This window comes from Carcharodon carcharias, chromosome 7 (assembly GCF_017639515.1).
Source record: "Carcharodon carcharias isolate sCarCar2 chromosome 7, sCarCar2.pri, whole genome shotgun sequence".
NCBI lineage: Eukaryota > Metazoa > Chordata > Chondrichthyes > Lamniformes > Lamnidae > Carcharodon > Carcharodon carcharias.
In genome coordinates, this window is record NC_054473.1 from 153,551,444 (window position 1) to 153,568,753 (window position 17,310).

A 17,310-nucleotide genomic window follows, 5' to 3' on the forward strand; every position below is an offset into this window, starting at 1 on the left:
GGGATGGAAAGCCACATATCCTAATCTGCTAATGACAAAAAGATAGGTGGCATTGTAAGAAATTCAAATGGAAGCTTAAAATTACAAAGTGATATTGATAGATTAAATGAATGGGCAAAACTGTGGCAACTGAATTTGAATATCGGTTATCTGCTTTGGACCTAAAAAAGGATAGAACAGAGTACTTCCCAATTGGTAAAAAGCTAGAAGCAGCAGAGGTCCAATGAGATGAATCACAGAATTGTGACAGCACAGGAGATCGTCATTCAGCCTAGTGACTTGGGGGCCCAGGTACATAGATCCTTAAAATGTCATGGACAGGTACAGAAAATAATCAAAGCAGCTAAAGGAATGCTGGCCTTTATATCTAGAGGGCTAGCAAACAAGGAAGGAAGTTATGCTACATTGATACAGAGTCTTGATTAGACCACACCTGGAGTGCTTTGAGCACTATACCTTAGGAAGGTTATATTGTTCTTGGAGAGTGTGCAGTATAGATTTACCAGAATTATGTCTGGGCTTCAAGGGTTAAATTAGGAGAAAGGATTCCAAAAAGCAGGGTTGTATTTCCTGGAATTTGGAAGAGTAAGGGTTGATTTAAATGAAGTTTAAGATATTCAGGGAAACAGATGGACTAGATAGGGAAATCATTTCTGCTGTTTGGTGAGTTTAGAACCAAGGGGCCATAGTCTATAAGTTAGAGCCAGATCTTTCAGGGATCAATTAGTAAACATTTTTGTGTCAAACAGCAATCAATTGTTAACTTAAAATCTGAGATTAGTAGACTCTTGTGAACCAAAGGTTTTAAGGAATATGGGGCAAAGGTGGGTATATGGAGTTAGGTCATAGATCATCCGTGATTCCACTAAATGGCATAACTGGCTCAAAGGGATAAATGGTCTATTTCCATTCCACATTCTATTTGCATTCAAACTTTCAGGGAATTATGTATTTTAGCCACAGCTGACAGCTCACAATTGAATCTGACAATTATACTTTATGACTTAAAAATACAAATATATAATCTAGCTTCTTGGAAAAATACTCTACAAAGTATATAAATATTTTTCACTCTGCTTTACAAATCAATTATTTGTGTTTAATATTTCTATGCACTGTTCTTTTAAAAAATAACAGTACTAGTAAATTTGTGGAGGTTAAAATGGCCTAAATACGCAAATAACTTCAGTAACTCCCAAAGTGCTAAATATATCAAAAAATTATTGGTTATTATCCATTGTGCTGTTTTTAACTTCATTTAATTCCTATAAATGGCTCTGCAGGCACTGGCTGCTGCTTGAACTACTAAATGGTTCAGTAACTACAGCAACCTGGCAGCTTGGATTCAGCTCTGGAAATATTTTAACCGATTATCCCAGAAAAACAATGAAGAGCTATGAAAGATGATGGTGATTAGGTTTGTTTCATTGCTCGCTCTCTCCCTCCCTCTCACTCTGCAGATAATGGGACTGCACTGCACAGCTGCCAATAGGATGCAAATCGATGCTGACAAGTATTGCTGGAAACAGGATTGCATTTTCCTCACAATCATAACCTCTCTTATCCAAGGACGACTTCAGCTCTTAGTCTCAGCTTTCCTTTCCATTTCCTAGACACTGCCAACATGTATTATATGAATGACATTTGGTATTTGTCTCTCTTCCCCCTCACCCTATCCCAACTGAGAGGATTAACTGAACATTTTCATCGTGTGGTACTTCAATCAACATCACAGAGCTGACAACATCGAACAATCAGATAATTTTACTGAATCAGAGTATTATTAACTCAAAGGAAAATTCACCACTTCAAGCAACAGTGTAAAACTTGAGCCTATAGGTCAGATTATGTTGTTGCTGCTCTTAGTTCACAAAATAATATAAATTAGATTTCTAACAATCAATCAATCTATTTGGTGCCAGCAGGAAGCACCCAGAAACAAGTAGCTACAAATCTTGAAACAGGTAATGTGGTTTCTGGCGTCAAAGAAGGAAAATTTTATTCAAGCCAAGATAACTGAATTTTGACTTCTGCCTCTTGTTTATGTGTGTTTATGTCAAACTTAATGTGTATAAGGTAAACCATCCAAAAAGGCGCCAGATGGGAACATTGGAATACAGGAGCTTGCAGCTGTGCATCTTTCTATCTACCAGTCTGCTCTAATTGGCTTGCTATGCCTATGACTGCTTTACCTTTGCTGTTCAAGCAATCCATCAAGGGTTTCCTGCTTGTCCTTCAGTAGCTGCTGGAGATGCCGTATTTCCCGCTGGTACTGAGCAGTCCTTCTGGCAAAATCCTCCTCTTGTTTCTTCAAACGGTTGTTGATGTCTCCTAGCTTCACTGCAGCTTTTGTTTTGTACATCTGTGTGAATTAATAGAATGATACTGTTAATGTCCTTACACTGCTGTACAGTAAGTGCTTGCTTATACAATGATAATCTACTGGCTTGTGGATTACCCACGGAAAAACATTTTCCCAATCAGAAATGAAAGCTTTTGAAGATGATAAAGACATGATCAGGTATGTTTTTTTTAATTTCAAATAAAATATTCATATGGAGGTGCTTAGCCAACAAAAGCTTTCATAATGTAATTAAATCTGATATCTTTCTTTAAACTTGTTTTCTTTAACCTTTTCAGGTTTAAACATTCTTGTTTTCCACAAACTGCTATATAGAAGCATTTATGGTTACTTGTTTGCCTTGCTGTATCTGTGATATAATATATGATTTTTCTACATTATATAGAAATGAAATTAGATGGAAGAGATGCATCAAAAATAAGATTCTTTAAAAACAATGTAATGCTGCTTTTATGCAGATTAAAGACTACTGATGAAAAGATATTAAAAACCATTAGGACTACAGGTTAAAATTTTAAAATATTTTAGTTTCATAATAGCCTAATGGCTAAATCTACATTCTGCATAATTTTTATATCCCATCAAGAATGCAACAAAATGCTAATATTTAGAATGTTTATTTATCACTTAAGAACTAACATAAAATCGTATTGTATTCAAACTCATGATAAATGCAGTAGATTGATGTAGCCCATGAGATCTGTTTCCAACAAAGTTGTTTCCACATATATGGAACTGACCATATACAATTTGCTCTCCGGTGAGGTGCAGTCACTAAGCACTATCACAGACTACAAACAAACAATTATGCATTGTTATGTAATAAGGCAGCCACAAAAATAATTAAAAACATGAAAATACCATGTTAACTTGTTTTGGATCTATTTTGGCTCCTGACTGTTCGCTAGCCTTGGTAAAGAAACAACTGTAAACAAGCTGAACTGAAATGTATCAACCAGAAGGTCAAAAGGCTGTGAGCCAGTTTAACAGGTTTGCCTCGGTTGAGAGATTTCAGCTAGTTCTCAATTCAGGCATTGGTTGGAGCGCTACTTAGAAGGAAAAGATCTTTCAAAGGAGAGAACTAAATTAAAATCCAGCTTTAGGAGCTGCCTCCTGACGGTCAATGAAAAATACTAAAGAGGAGTCAAAGATAATTTTAAAGCTCTGAACTAGGGCTGATAGCAATCAAAGGCAGCAAAATGGTAAAAAAAAAAGACAGCAGTGACTTGATATAAAAAATACATATTCAGTAGTGATAAAGAATTTATAAAGCAACATTTCCAGTCTTCAGGACTATTCGCTGCTTCACAGCCGATGAAGTACATTTTTCAAGCATGATCAATGTTGTAGTTTAGAGAAACATAGCAGCCAATATGCGTGCAGCAGAGTCCCACAAACAGCAATGAGCTAGCTGACTGGATAACGTTTTTGGTGGTATTGGTTGAGGGATAAATGTTGCCAATTTAACAGACTTGCCTAGGTTGAAAATTCAGGTAGTTGAGGGCACCTGTTTTTCTTCCAATAGTGTCGTAATGATCCAAAAAAACAGCACCTGCAACTGTGCAGCACTCCCTCAATACTGCACTGCACTGTGAGCCTAGATTTTGTGTTCCAAGTCTCTGGAGTGGGATTTGGACCCACAAACTTGCAACTCAAAGGTGAGAGTGCTACAACAGAGTCATAGGAACACAGGAATTTGCAGGACCAAAAAATAACTTTTTTTATCATTCTGTGCACCCTGGGGTTTCACCAATATACTGTTACCCATATACCGTAAGTGATTTTCTTCCCAAATGCCCATCCAACTGTTTCTTAAAATTGTTATCAATCATAATTGTCTCCCTGAGCCACTCCATTCCAAACAATGGGGCCAATTTTCTAATGCTCCTCCAGGCCCCGCAAAAATAACTTCCTACATCCTGGATGCCCAATGGCACTTTGCTTCCCTGGAGCAGCTGTGTTCCATGATGGAGCTGACAAATATCCCACATCAAAAGTACTAACAAATCACCAGTGAAATTCAAATGAGGACTGAACTTGAAAATGGACTGGGGTCAGTGGGTTTGCTCTACCTGCCTCCCAGCCAATGGAAGTGATCACATCAAAGTTCAACTAGCTATGCGAACTAGCTATACCAGATTTTTTGTTTTTTGTGCTCCATTCCAAGCCCTCTTGTCATAGGGTAAACAGTTTCTCAAGACTCAATTTGTTAATATCTTTAAGGAACTTCAATATTTAAATAAGATATCCTTACAATCTTCTCTTCTAATGTGCAAGTAAATTTGACTTCTTCAGTGTCTCTGTTATTGCTCAGGTGTCTGATGGCAAGAGTAGCCCTTTGCTGCTCCTGTTCCAATGCCACGATATCCTTCCTGTCATGGTGACTAGAACTACTTCCAGTATGAGGATGAACCAATGGCTTGGATGGGCTCAATATTACATTCTTCAATTTGTGCTCTCATCCAGTGCATTATACAATTCAAAGTCCTGTTCCCCTAATCGAATGCTGCTCAACTGTGCAGATGGTTTCAATAATCTGTTCGACACTTTCACATCTTCCTTGTGCTGTTGACCAACATTATTTAGTTTACAGTTCCAATGTTCATTCCACACTGAATTTCATTTAGAATTTCTCAGTTCAATTTCCTAATCTATTCAAATTCCTCTGCACCTAATCTGCTAGTGCTTAACTGTTTACAGTTTCATCGTCCACATTTCAATGTCTTCAGCAAATTTTGACACCTTTGCCTTCATCTCCATTTAGAATCTCAGAATGGTTACAGCACCAAAGGAGGCCAATCAGTCTGCTAAATCTGTACTGCCTGTACATGTCGATTCACTCCACGTGATATCTAAAATGGCTGAAGGCACTGGATACTGCAAAGGCTAAGGGCCCCGACTCCAGCAATAGTACTGAAGACTTGTGCTCCAGAACTAGCTGCACCCCTAGCCAGTAGTTCCAGTACAACTATAACATTGATAATGTGGAAAACTGCCCAAGTATGTCTTGTCCAAAAAAAAGCAGGACAAATCAAACCCGGACAATTACCACCTCATCAGTCTACTCAATCATCAGCAAAGTGATGGATGGGATCATCAACGGTGCTATCAAGTAACACTTACTCAGAAATAGCCTGCTCACTGACACTCAGTTTGGATTCCGCCAGGGCCACTCAGCTCCTGACTTCATTACAGCCTTAGTCCAAACATGGGCAAAAGAGCTGAACTCAAGAGGTGAGGTGAGCGTGACTATCCTTGACATCAAGGCAGCATTTGACTGAGTGTGGCATCAAGGAGCCCTGGCAAAACTGGAGTCAAAGGGAGTCAGGGGGCAGACTCTCCACTGGTTGGAGTCATACCTAGCACAAAGGAAGATGATTGTGTTTCTTGGAGGTCAATTATTTCAGCCCCAGGACATCACAGCAGCTGTTCCTCGGGGTAGTGTCCTAGGCCCAACCATGTTCAGCTGCCTCATCAGTGACCTTCCCTCCATCATAAGCTCAGAAGTGGAGATGTCCACTGATGATAACGGGGCCAGCCATATAAATACTGTGGCTGCAAGAGCAGGTCAGGTAATTCTGGAGCGAGTAACTCATGTCCTGACTCCCCAAAGCCTATCCACCATCTAAAAGACACAAGTCAGGTGTGTTATGGAATACTCTCCACTTGTCTAGATAAGCGCAGCTCCAACAACATTCAAGAAACTCGACACAATCCAGGACAAAGCAGCCCACTTGATTGGCACTCCATCCACCATCTCCAACATCCACTCCCTCCACCACTGATGAACTGTGGCAGCAGTGTATATAATCTACAAGATACGCTGCAGCGGCTCACCAAGGCTCCTTTGACAGCCCATTCCAAACCCATGACCTCTATCATCTAGAAGAACAAGGGCAGATGCATGAGAACAGCATCGCCAGCAAGATCCCCTCCAAGCCTTATGCCATACTGACTTGGAAATATATCGCTATTCCTTCACTGCTGTTGGGTCAAAATCCTGGAAGTCCCTCCCTAACAGCACCGTGGGTGTACCTACACCACATGGACTGATGCAGTTTGAGAAGGTGGCTCACCATCACCTACTCAAGGGCAATTAGGGATAGACCATAAAAATGCTGGCCTAGCCAGTGACACCCATGTCCTATGAAAGAAAAAAAAATCTAGCTTTCTGCAACAGCAATTTTGCTAGTCCCCCTCCCCGCCCTTCCCCACGGCCTTGCAATTTTTTTTTCTCTTCAGGTGCTTATCCAATTCTCTTTTCAAAGCCAGCACTGAATCAGCTTCCACCAGGCTTTCTGGCAGTGTATTTCAAATCCTAACCATTCACTATGTAAAAATGTTTTTCCTCATGTCACCATTGGCTCTTTTGCCAATCATCTTCAATCTGTGTCTTCTGGTTCTAGACTCTTCTGCCACCAGGAACAGTTTCTCTCTATCTGCTCTGTCTAAATCCGACATAATTTTGAATATCTCCATCAAATCTCCTCTCAACCTTCTCAATCCCAGCTTCTCCAATCTATCCAATGACGGTCCTCATCCCTGGAACCATTCTTGTAAATCTTTTCTGAACCCTCTCTATAGCCTTCATATCCTTCATAGGAACATAGTAGCAGTAAGCCATTCTGCTTGTCTAGCCCGCTCCAGCATTCGATTAGATCATGGCCGACCATCTACCTCAACCTGCACCATCCCTTGATGTCATTAGTACCCAGAAATCTATTGAACATGCTCAATAATTGAGCCTCTATGCTGTCATGCCCAGAAATGGATACAAAACTCCAGTTGAGGCTGAACTAGCGTTTTAAAAAAGGATCATTTTGTACTCTATGCCTCTATTTATGGAGCTCAGAATACCATATGCCTTTTTAACCATATTCTCAACTTGCCCTGCAATCTTCAATAATTTGTGCACATGTAGAGTCATATCTCTGTTCTTGCACTCTTTTAGAACTGCACCCTCAATTTTGTATTGCCTCTTCTTATTCTTCCTACCAAAATATATCATTTCACACTTCTCTGCATTAAGTTTCACCTGCCACATTTCCATGCATCCACCAGCCTATGTCCTCTTAAGGTCTATAGCTATGCCCCGCACAGTTCGCAATTCTTCCAAGTTTTCGATCATCTGGAAATTTTGAAATTTCGCCCTGTACATTCAATTCTAAGTTATTTATATATATCAAGAAAATCATTGATATAATATTGACCCCTGCGGAACCCTAGTGTAAACCATCCTCCAGTCTGAAAAACTACTGTGCACTGCTACTCTCCGTTTCCTGCACTCAGCCAACTTTACATCCATGGTGGCAGTGTCTCTTTCATTCCATGGGCTTCAAATTTGCTGGAAAGTCCATTAAAGTAAAATTTCTGTTATCCAGGACTCTACCAACTGGAGTTCTCCATTAACCGGATTTCGAGGGTTGGATCTGTGTCTAGTGGTGTCAAACTCTCTGGTAGTTGTTATCGGCAGCCTGTCTTCACTCTGGTCTCAACCTTGCCCTGCTCTGCAGCACCACGTTCCCTCGCACTACTCACTAGATTTGTGTGCTCCTGAGCTTCTCTTGAAACCTCACTATCCATGCAATCACCCTGAAGCTTTCTGATTGGATGAAAACACAGAACCCACATTACATCTTACCATCTACAAGATGCACTGCAGGAACTCACCGAGCCTCCTTAGACAACACCTTCCAAACCTACAACCACAACCATCTAGAAGGGCAAGGGCAGCAGATACATGGGAACACCACCACCTAGCAGTTCCCCTCCAAGCCACTAACTTGGAAATGTATTGCTGTTCCTTCACTGTTGCTGGGTCAAAATGCTGGAACTCCCTCCCTAACAGCACTGTGGGTGTACCTACACCACATGGACTGCAGTGGTTCAAGAAGGCAGCACACCATCACCTTCTCAAGGACAACTGGGGATGGGCAATAAATGCTGACCTAGCCAGCAATGCCCACATCCCATGAACAAATAAAAGAAAACGATTCTTGGGATTTCCAACTGATTACTCAGCACCATCCTGAAGCAGCTCCATGCAAAACAACCCTCTGACTTCTCTTATGCAACCTGATTTAAACAATTTCAATAATTGACTGCCTATTCTGTGCTTTTTCTACCCTGTGGACAAACTAATGGCCTTGTTCAAGCCTAGATAAACAATGACCATGGAATTCCCTAGATCCATGAACACCAAGACAGTGACTAGAAAAGGAAGCTTCATGGCCAGGATATTTGGCAGGTAGGCAGAACTCTTCTACTTAGACATGAAAAAAATCCAAGCTAACCCAGTGGGCCAGTTTCTTGTCATTAAGGATAATTGCAACCAATTATAAAGTGACAGAGCTAATTTTGCCTGACAAGTTTGCAATCAAAGCAGCAGAGTGAAACACGTAACAAGCTGGGTTGAAAGAAAGCTACTAATGCTCACCCCAGGGCCAAGCCATGAACCCAAATGCAGGCAATCATTAAGGCCCCTGACTTTATAACCAGCCATAGAATTCCATGGCTTACTTTGGGTCATAGGAAATAGTAGTAGCTGGGCCCAGGGCACCCACCTTTAGAGGTCTAAACTGTGGCAATACCTGGCTAATTATTTCCTTCAGATCAGGAAAGTCTGTGCTAGCTTCTGAAACAATAACAATTACACATGTTCAGACTTCAAGCACTTGGCATTGGCTCACAGAGGTCTCAGAAGCGAGTCAAAGATCTGTTGCAGCAGATCAGACCAATGTTTCCATTTCGGTCTAGCAAAGCAAAAGGGTTCCAAATGATTGCATGGGGCCTGCTTAAGGCAAACACTGTTCCAATTACACTTGAAGCTCATGTCATAAAAAGTTAATCTCAATTTATATGAACATTCAAGTATGCAACAAATTGGCAAAACTTTTTTTCTAACTTGGGGGACTGCCTGATAGATAGTACAGTCATGTGAAGGTTACATTTCAATGTCTTTGCATGCTTGAATAAAACAAAGCAACCGATTGTCTACCAAAGAAGTGCCATTAAAGGAAGCACATTTACATTTGTAAAACAATTGTTCAACAGCTTAAGTCATTTTTACTAGAAAAGGGCATGAATTGAATGCTTTACACTGCCAGCATCAATTCAGAATAATCATCAGAATATGAATCAAGTTGCAGAAAGCCATTTAGAACATAGGGGTTTGATGCAAGTATTTCTAAATATAAATAAGTAGCAATATAATTTATCTATCTACTTCTATTTTAATAACTTCTGCTCAATGTGGCACATGTTAAGTGCCAGAAAATCAGATCAGGTGCACCATATAAAAATACTGGTCAAAAATAAAAATACCTGTAAAAACTCAGCAGGTCTGGCAGCATCTGTGGAGAGAAGCACAGTTAACGTTTTGAGTCCGAATAACCCTTCAACAGAACTAAGTAAAAATAGAAGAGAGGTGGTTGGGGGTGGTTGGGGGGGGGGGGGGGGGGGGGGGGGGGGGGTGGCAAGTAGAGCTGGATAGAGGGCAAACACCAGGAGAGAAGTGGAAAGCAATGAAGGTGAACAAGGCAAAAGTGAGATACGAAAATCCTGACGGAGAGAAGAGCAAAACTTCTTCAAGGTAGGCACTCCTTGAAGAGAAGTGGCAGTTAATTAAACACTAAGATAAAAGCAAAAAACTGCGGATGCTGGAAATCCAAAATAAAAACAAAAATACCTGGAAAAACTCAGCAGGTCTGGCAGCATCTGTGGAGAGGAGCACAGGTTGTTTGACTCTCTTGTTCGAATAAGAGGCAGAAAGGGTGCTTGAACGAAAGACAGAAAAGTTGTTTTACTAGGCGACTGTAATTAAACTCCTATAATTTAGGAAATCCTAAGCAGTTTTGAGTCACAGCTGGTAAATATAATGCATAAGCATTTCATGATTCCATACATCAATGACCTGAATGGAAAAGAAAATCAGGGCAGCAATTTGTGAGCTGTTGATTTGCCATCACCCATTTCTCACGCAGTCACAAAAGTTACAATTAAAATCGCTATGTCCAACTAATAGATAACAGCAATCAACAAAGCCAACAGATTATCGAATTATAGACAAAACAGTAGAACACAAGTCAGAGAAAATCATAATAAATTTCAATAGTGTGCAAGCCTTGAGCATTGTAACCAGCTCTGATGATCGGAACACAAAGGAAAGTCAAGTGTTGGAGGCAATACCAAGAACAATCAGAAGAAAGATCTCCTCGTGTTAGATATTCAAGTTATTAAGAGACACTGAAGAGTGTGAGGTAATGTATTTGGGGAGGGCAAACAAAGCAAGTGAAAACTCAATAAACGGGAGGTTATTGAGAGGGGGTGAGGAACTGAGAGTCCACAGGTCCCTGATGGTGGCAGGACTGGTGGATAAAGAGGTAAAGAAAGCATATGGAATGCTTTCCTTTATTGGGTGAATACAAAAACAGGGATGTAATGATGGAACTATATAAAATGTTGGTTAGGCCACAGCTGGAATTTTGTGTACAGTTCTGGTCACCACATTACAGGAAGTGTTCTCCCTGCCTGCCACAAGGATCAGCATTTCCATAATCAACCAAACTCCAGAGCTATGGAAAACACTGAAGCCTGTAAACAAATTAGGATCCTGCACTTCTTGGATGGTTCTTTTCTGATTCTGGTATGCCTCAGCACCTGATTTGCCATGTACTAAAATTGCCTGGCAACTTGTGACACTAACAGCAGAAAGGACACTTAAAGGGATCATACTGTACTTTGCTTTTTGTTATTCATTCAAGGGATGTGGGCTTTGGTGGCTAGGCCAGCATTTATTGCCAACCCCTAACTACCCTTGAGAAGGTGGTGGTGAGCTGCCTTCTTGAACCACTGCAGTCCATGTAGTGTAGGTACACCCAAACTGCTGTTAGGAAGGAAGGGAGTTCCAGGATTTTGACCCAGCAACAGTGAAGGAACAGTGATATATTTTCAAGTCAGGATGGTGTGTGGCTTGGAGGGGAACTTTTAAGTGGTGGTGTTTCCATGTATCTGATTCCACTGTCCTTCTAGATGGTAGTGGTCGTGGGTTTGGAAGGTGCTGCCTGAGGAGCCTTGGCGAGTTCCCGCAGTGCATCTTGTAGATGGTACACACTGCTGCCACAGTGCTTCGGTGGTGGAGGGAGTAGATGTTGGAAATGGTGTATGGGTACCAATCAAGCGAGTTGCTTTGTCCTGGATGGTGTCAAGCTTCATGAGTGTTATTGGAACTGCACTCATTCAGGCAAGTGGAGAATATTCCATCACACACCTGATTTGTGCCTTGTAGATGGTGGGTCAGGAGGTGAGTTACTTGCTGCAGGATTCCTAGCCTCTGACCTGCTCTTGCAGCCACAGTATTTATATGGCTAGTCCAGTTCAGTTTCTGGTCAATGGTAATCCCCAGGATGTTGATAGTGGGGGATTAAGCAATGATAATGCCATTGAATGTCAAGGGGCTATGGTTAGATTCTCTCTTGTTAGAAATGGTCATTGCCTGGCACTTGTGTGGCGCAAATGTTACTTGCCACTTGTCAGGCCAAGCCTGGATATTCTCCAGGTCTTGCTGCATTTGGACATGGACTGCTTCAGTATCTGAGGAGCTGCGAATGGTGCTGAACATAGTGCAATCATCAGCAAACATCCCCACTGCTGATCTTATGGTGAAAGGAAGGTCATTGATGACGTAGCTGAAGAAGGCTGTTGGTTAACTTCTGGGAGTTTTCAGATCTGTTTTCTGAGTGTAGAAAATTCACTTTGAACGTTGGTGATTTTGCTGGTGTTGCACAGCTACTGGCTGTCTTCTTTGCAGTCCTAGGTGGTCTAATGGGCCTGCCTTTGAGCTTGGAAGAGATGGGCAGCAAAGAGGACGACAGGAAGCAGTAATAGCTGCTACATGAGGTCAGAGGAAAATGGCAGTTTATGCAAGATGCCTTACCCACAGTAGGTATTCAGGAAGCACTTCTATATTAACTTTACTTAGGAGCAATTTACAAGGTGACTTTGCTTCGCAAGGATGCCAAAACTGAGCTATGTAACCTACTGCAGCTAGAACTTTAACCTTGGAACCAGGGCATGGACAGCACTGCACCTGTGCCCGTCAAGGTCACCATGTCCCTTAACTATTATGACACACGCTCCTTTCAGGCTTTAGCAGGTAACGTCAGCAATAATTCCCAGTTTGCAGTACCAGAGAGGTCACTAATGCTCTCTACACCAAAGAGGAACACCTACATCTCACTAACTATAGAGAGAACAAAGCAGAATGAGAGCACCAGTCTATCTGCATGGCATGCTTCCCCAGGATGCAAGATGCCATAGATTGCACCCATATACCCTTGTCTGCTCTCCATCTAGAGCCTGCTCCAGACCCAATCCCGACAACAATAATATGAAGGGCGCTATGACACTAACAGTGGCCCACGCTTGGGACTCCTTGAGATCAGTGGACTCTTCATGCTGCACCAGCTTTCCAAAATGAGGCCCAATGTCTGGAAAGCTTTGGGCCTCACTAATCAAGGGCAATTAGGTGTGGGCAATAAATACTTGCCTTGCCAGCAATACTCATTTCCATGAAAAATTTTTAAAACTGGTGTTGGGGGGCAGCAAGGGGAAACTCTAAAATGATTTAAAAACCAATTGGATGTTTCAATAGGAGGGAACATTGTGGATGGATGAACTAAGATTGACCAAAAAGCCTTCTTCATCTGTAATTATCTGGTGATCTCAGTTAGAAAGGCCATTAAGATGGATAATCTGTCGGGTTAAAAAGTAAACTGAAAAACTTGAATAGGGGACCCTCTGAAGTTTTGTTCAAAAATGTTATTCAGAGTAGGTGATGTTTTGTTCTGGATTTAGCACGCGTGGTATCTTCATATGAACTGTTGGATGTTCAGGTGCTGCCTGCTGGAGTAGTTCTTATTAGAACACAGCATTTGTTGTTCATTCCAAGGTTGTTTGAAAAAGCTCTGAGAGTTCAATCTCCAGTTTCTTTCACAGGTTTTTGTCAAAGCAAAGAAATTCTCAAATGCTTGCAGGCTGAAGGATGCACTTTCTACCTTTCAAGTCACGGTGATGCACAGTCTACGTGCTGGGAAGTTCTGCAAACTGCACATGCTTAGAATGCATAGATTTGGTTGAAGGGTCCAAACTACTATTGTAAGGTAAAATTATTTTTTGTTTGAAACTGTATTTTGGACATAGAAATTGAACATTAGAAAAGATGTCAAATTTTGAATTATTTGATACGTCAAAATATATGGCAAAATATTGCTGTAATTGATCCAATTTTAAGTATTGTTTCAACATAAATGTTGATTTAAAAGTGTTACTCAAAAATCATAACATGTAGAAGCTTTGTATATATAAAAGATTTTTAAATATATAGAAAAGGTTTAAAAATTAGGATATTTTACGTTTTCTTAGGAACTTAGCCACTCAAAATTATTTTATTTTTAATAAATCAACAGCTCTCTTAAATACTGCAAAAGTTGCAGTCATTCTCTAATTTAAGCTTAGAGATCAACAAAACAAGATATATCTAGTTATGAAATAAAGCAATGCCCTTGTTTCTCCTGTAAACTTTTCTCATCGTCTTTGCTGCTGCTGCTTAGAGGACTGACTAAAAATCTAACCTCACAATTCTTTTTGAGACTCCAAAATTTTAAATTAAATTTATATAGCTTTTCAACAGATGATTTAATCTGTTCTAATTCCAGGAATTAACCTGGATTTAAAACAAACTCTCACAATAAAGAATACTTGTAGCTAGACTATTAATCCAAAATCACATTGGTTCAGCTTTGTATGAGGATAATGTACCAAAACATCACTTGCTTGCACTATAAAGCAACTGCTCTGCAACATTAAATGAGAATATAAAAAATCATGCATAAAACTCTTAAAATATATAGCTCCCTTTAGCCAGTGCTAGGACAAAACTAATGCACAAGACGAAAACTACACCTAGCTCAATTCAGTATGGTATCGTAACATCCAAGTACTTTGTAAACCCACCTAATCTCAATTTAAGCATTCAGACAGTAAGGATGCTTCCCTCACCATTTAGTAAGTATTTATATGTTTAACTTTTGTGAGAAACTTTTATCTATACCTGTATTCACCATGCACAGGTAGACAAAACTGTTGTAGTTCGAACAAGCAAAAACCAGGAAATGAATGCAGCTCAGTCTAGCTGGAACCTAAATTGCAGGTGTCAGTAGCTGACTGGCAAAGACTACTTAATGGGCCTTTAAAATGCCCCAGCTTGTCTTGTGGGAGTGTTGGGCAATAGCAACAACCATGACCCTTTATATATTAGCATTTTTAAACAGTTAGCACAACCTGCACCTCCTTATAGATCTTTGAAGAAAATTAGTATTTGCTTCCAATGCACATGAGCTCAACTGACAATTTTATGTTTGTACATGGCTTGGTCCTGGACTACAAATTTTCATTCAAGGTGGCTATTTCGTTGTCATATTTGATCATCAGTACTATCTAGCTGCAGAAACTAATTTCTGTTCACAGCTCCAGGAGAGAATAGATTTAAGGGTGCCGATTTGATTGCTTTGCCCTGGAAGGTGTTGAGCTTCTTGAGTGTTGTTGCAGCCACACCCATCCAGGCAAGTGAGAGTATTCCAACACACTCTGGATTTGTACCTTGTAGAGGGTGGGCAAGCTTCGGGGAGTTGGGAGATGAGGCATTTGGTGCAGAACACTAAGCCTCTGACTTATTCTATTCCAGTGACCTTCCCCACCCCGACCCAGTATGTTAATATTAGTGAACTAATAAAGAATTTACATGAACAGGCCATTTGGTCCAAATAGACTACGCCAGTGTTTATCCTCCAAATGAGCCTCCTGCCACCATATCTCATCAAACTTTTCAGCATAACTTTCTATTCTATCTTCTTTGTACTTATCTAGCTTCCCTCTAGTTGATGGTGACGCCTTTGAATGCCATGGGAGGTAGTTTGATTCCCTCTTGTTGAGATGGTCATCATCTAGCACTTATGCGGCGCACATGTTTATTGCCACTCATCAGGCCAAGCCTGGATGTTGTCCAGATCTTGAAGCATGCAGGCATGCCTGCTTCATTATCTTAGGAATTGTGAACGGAGCTGAACACTATTCAATCATGCATGGACTGCCCCAGCTCTGACCCTATGACAGAGGGAAGGTAATTGATGAAGCAGCTGCAAATAGTTGGGCCTAGACCATTGCCCTGAGGATATCCTCAGTATTCAACAACCACAACCATCTTATTTTGTTCCAGGCACAGCAATTTCCTCATATCTCTTATTAGGGTTTCTTGGTGCCACAATTGCTGAAATACTGCCTCTACATTAAGGGCAGTCACTCTCATCCCATCCCTGGGATTCGGCTCATGTTTGCGGTTGGACCAAGACTGTAATCAGATCTGAAGCCAAGTAGCCCAGGCAGAAAACAAACGGGTTTATAAAATCTTGCATCTAGTGTGTGTCCATCTAGACCAATTATTACAACTCATTATATTTGCAAAACAATCTTAAACCAATAGAAATATAGTCAGGCTGTTCATTTCAGAGCCTTACATTTGCAAACAATTTACTGACTTCTAATTGATCTATGGGATTTACAAGCACCTGAAAATACCAGGATCCTCACAGTTACTAGTTGAGCAATGGTCTTAAAGGGCATGCCAGGTAACCTAAACATCAAAATTGCACACAATTCTTGAGTTACATTAAGAGAAACATGAAAATTCTTAAAGACCTTTCAATTCCTTATTTATGGACAGACAGAAAATAATCTAATAATAAACTATGTATTCATCGTTATTTGAAAGAAAGGTCAAGACATTCAGCTGACATGGTCAGAAACATACCTGCAGGTAAAATAGCAGCAGAAAATAACTTTTGCTTGAGAAACCAGCACTTTGCTATATTATATTAATTTACAGATAAAAATATTCAAATAGAATTGAAAAATTTGCTTCAGTTTGGATTTAGTCAATTTGAGCTGTGCAGACATATTTTCATCAAATTCAAGCTCAAATACAAATTCGTGAATATTGAGTACCATTGTGTACACGATGCAAGTAAAACCCAGGCTCACTGGTAGGGAGCTATCTTTGAAGCAACTGATTTCTTAAAAACTGAAAATTATTATTTTATTTAAATTCAAGCCATCATGTTTAATATGAGTAAACTAAATAGCTTGTGAGGTCAACTTCATGTTTAGCATTACATTTACCTCAAGTTAGAGCATACTAATATAATTAAATAAAACTACTACATTCTAACTGTAATATTAGTCAGTAACCTGGTGCAATAAAAAATTATTTTGATGCTATAGCCTATCAGTGTCATAGAAGGACTTATTTAACAATTAATAAACAATACAAGTTGTGTCACAGCTCTTGAGGAAAAAAATTAAGGGACACTTTGGCATGGTGGAACTAGGACAGTGCTGGTGACGCTGAGAGAGTAGAGGGGACGGGGACGGAAAACATGATGCCGTCTGATTTGCAAATCACGCATCAAAAATAGGGGACATAACAGCATCCCAGCAGCAAACAACACAAGACATGGGACAAATGCCTAAAATCTAGGACGGCGGGATCTAGCTAAACTGTTGATTAATCCATCTTCTGATTAGCCACAAGCATCCTGACAGGCTATGTTTATTTTGGCACAGGTAATATTTTAGTTAAATGGAAATATTGATATTTCTCCCAAATCAGGTTCTTCCACCATTTTCTTCAAAGAAAAGTATAATCAAAGAACAGAACAGTGTGCTGTAGTAGGGAACCAAGAACAGATCAAAGTTCAGAGCCATGGTTTCCAAATACAGTATATATGCAGGATAAAAACAGAATTACCTGGAAAAACTCAGCAGGTCTGGCAGCATAGGCGGAGAAGAAAAGAGTAGACGTTTCGAGTCCTCATGACCCTTCGACAGAACTTGAG

The 17,310-nt window shown here is 40.3% G+C and overlaps 1 protein-coding gene across 2 annotated transcripts in view; it reads right to left on the minus strand.

The window, feature by feature from the left end:
- Positions 1-17,310, minus strand: part of cep89 (centrosomal protein 89) — a 142,447-nt gene that overhangs the window by 21,384 nt on the left and 103,753 nt on the right. For both annotated transcript variants that reach the window (XM_041191545.1, XM_041191544.1), the window contains exon 19: positions 2,193-2,362. In XM_041191545.1, coding sequence (XP_041047479.1) covers positions 2,193-2,362 — 170 coding nt within the window. The remainder of the gene's footprint in view (positions 1-2,192; positions 2,363-17,310) is intronic.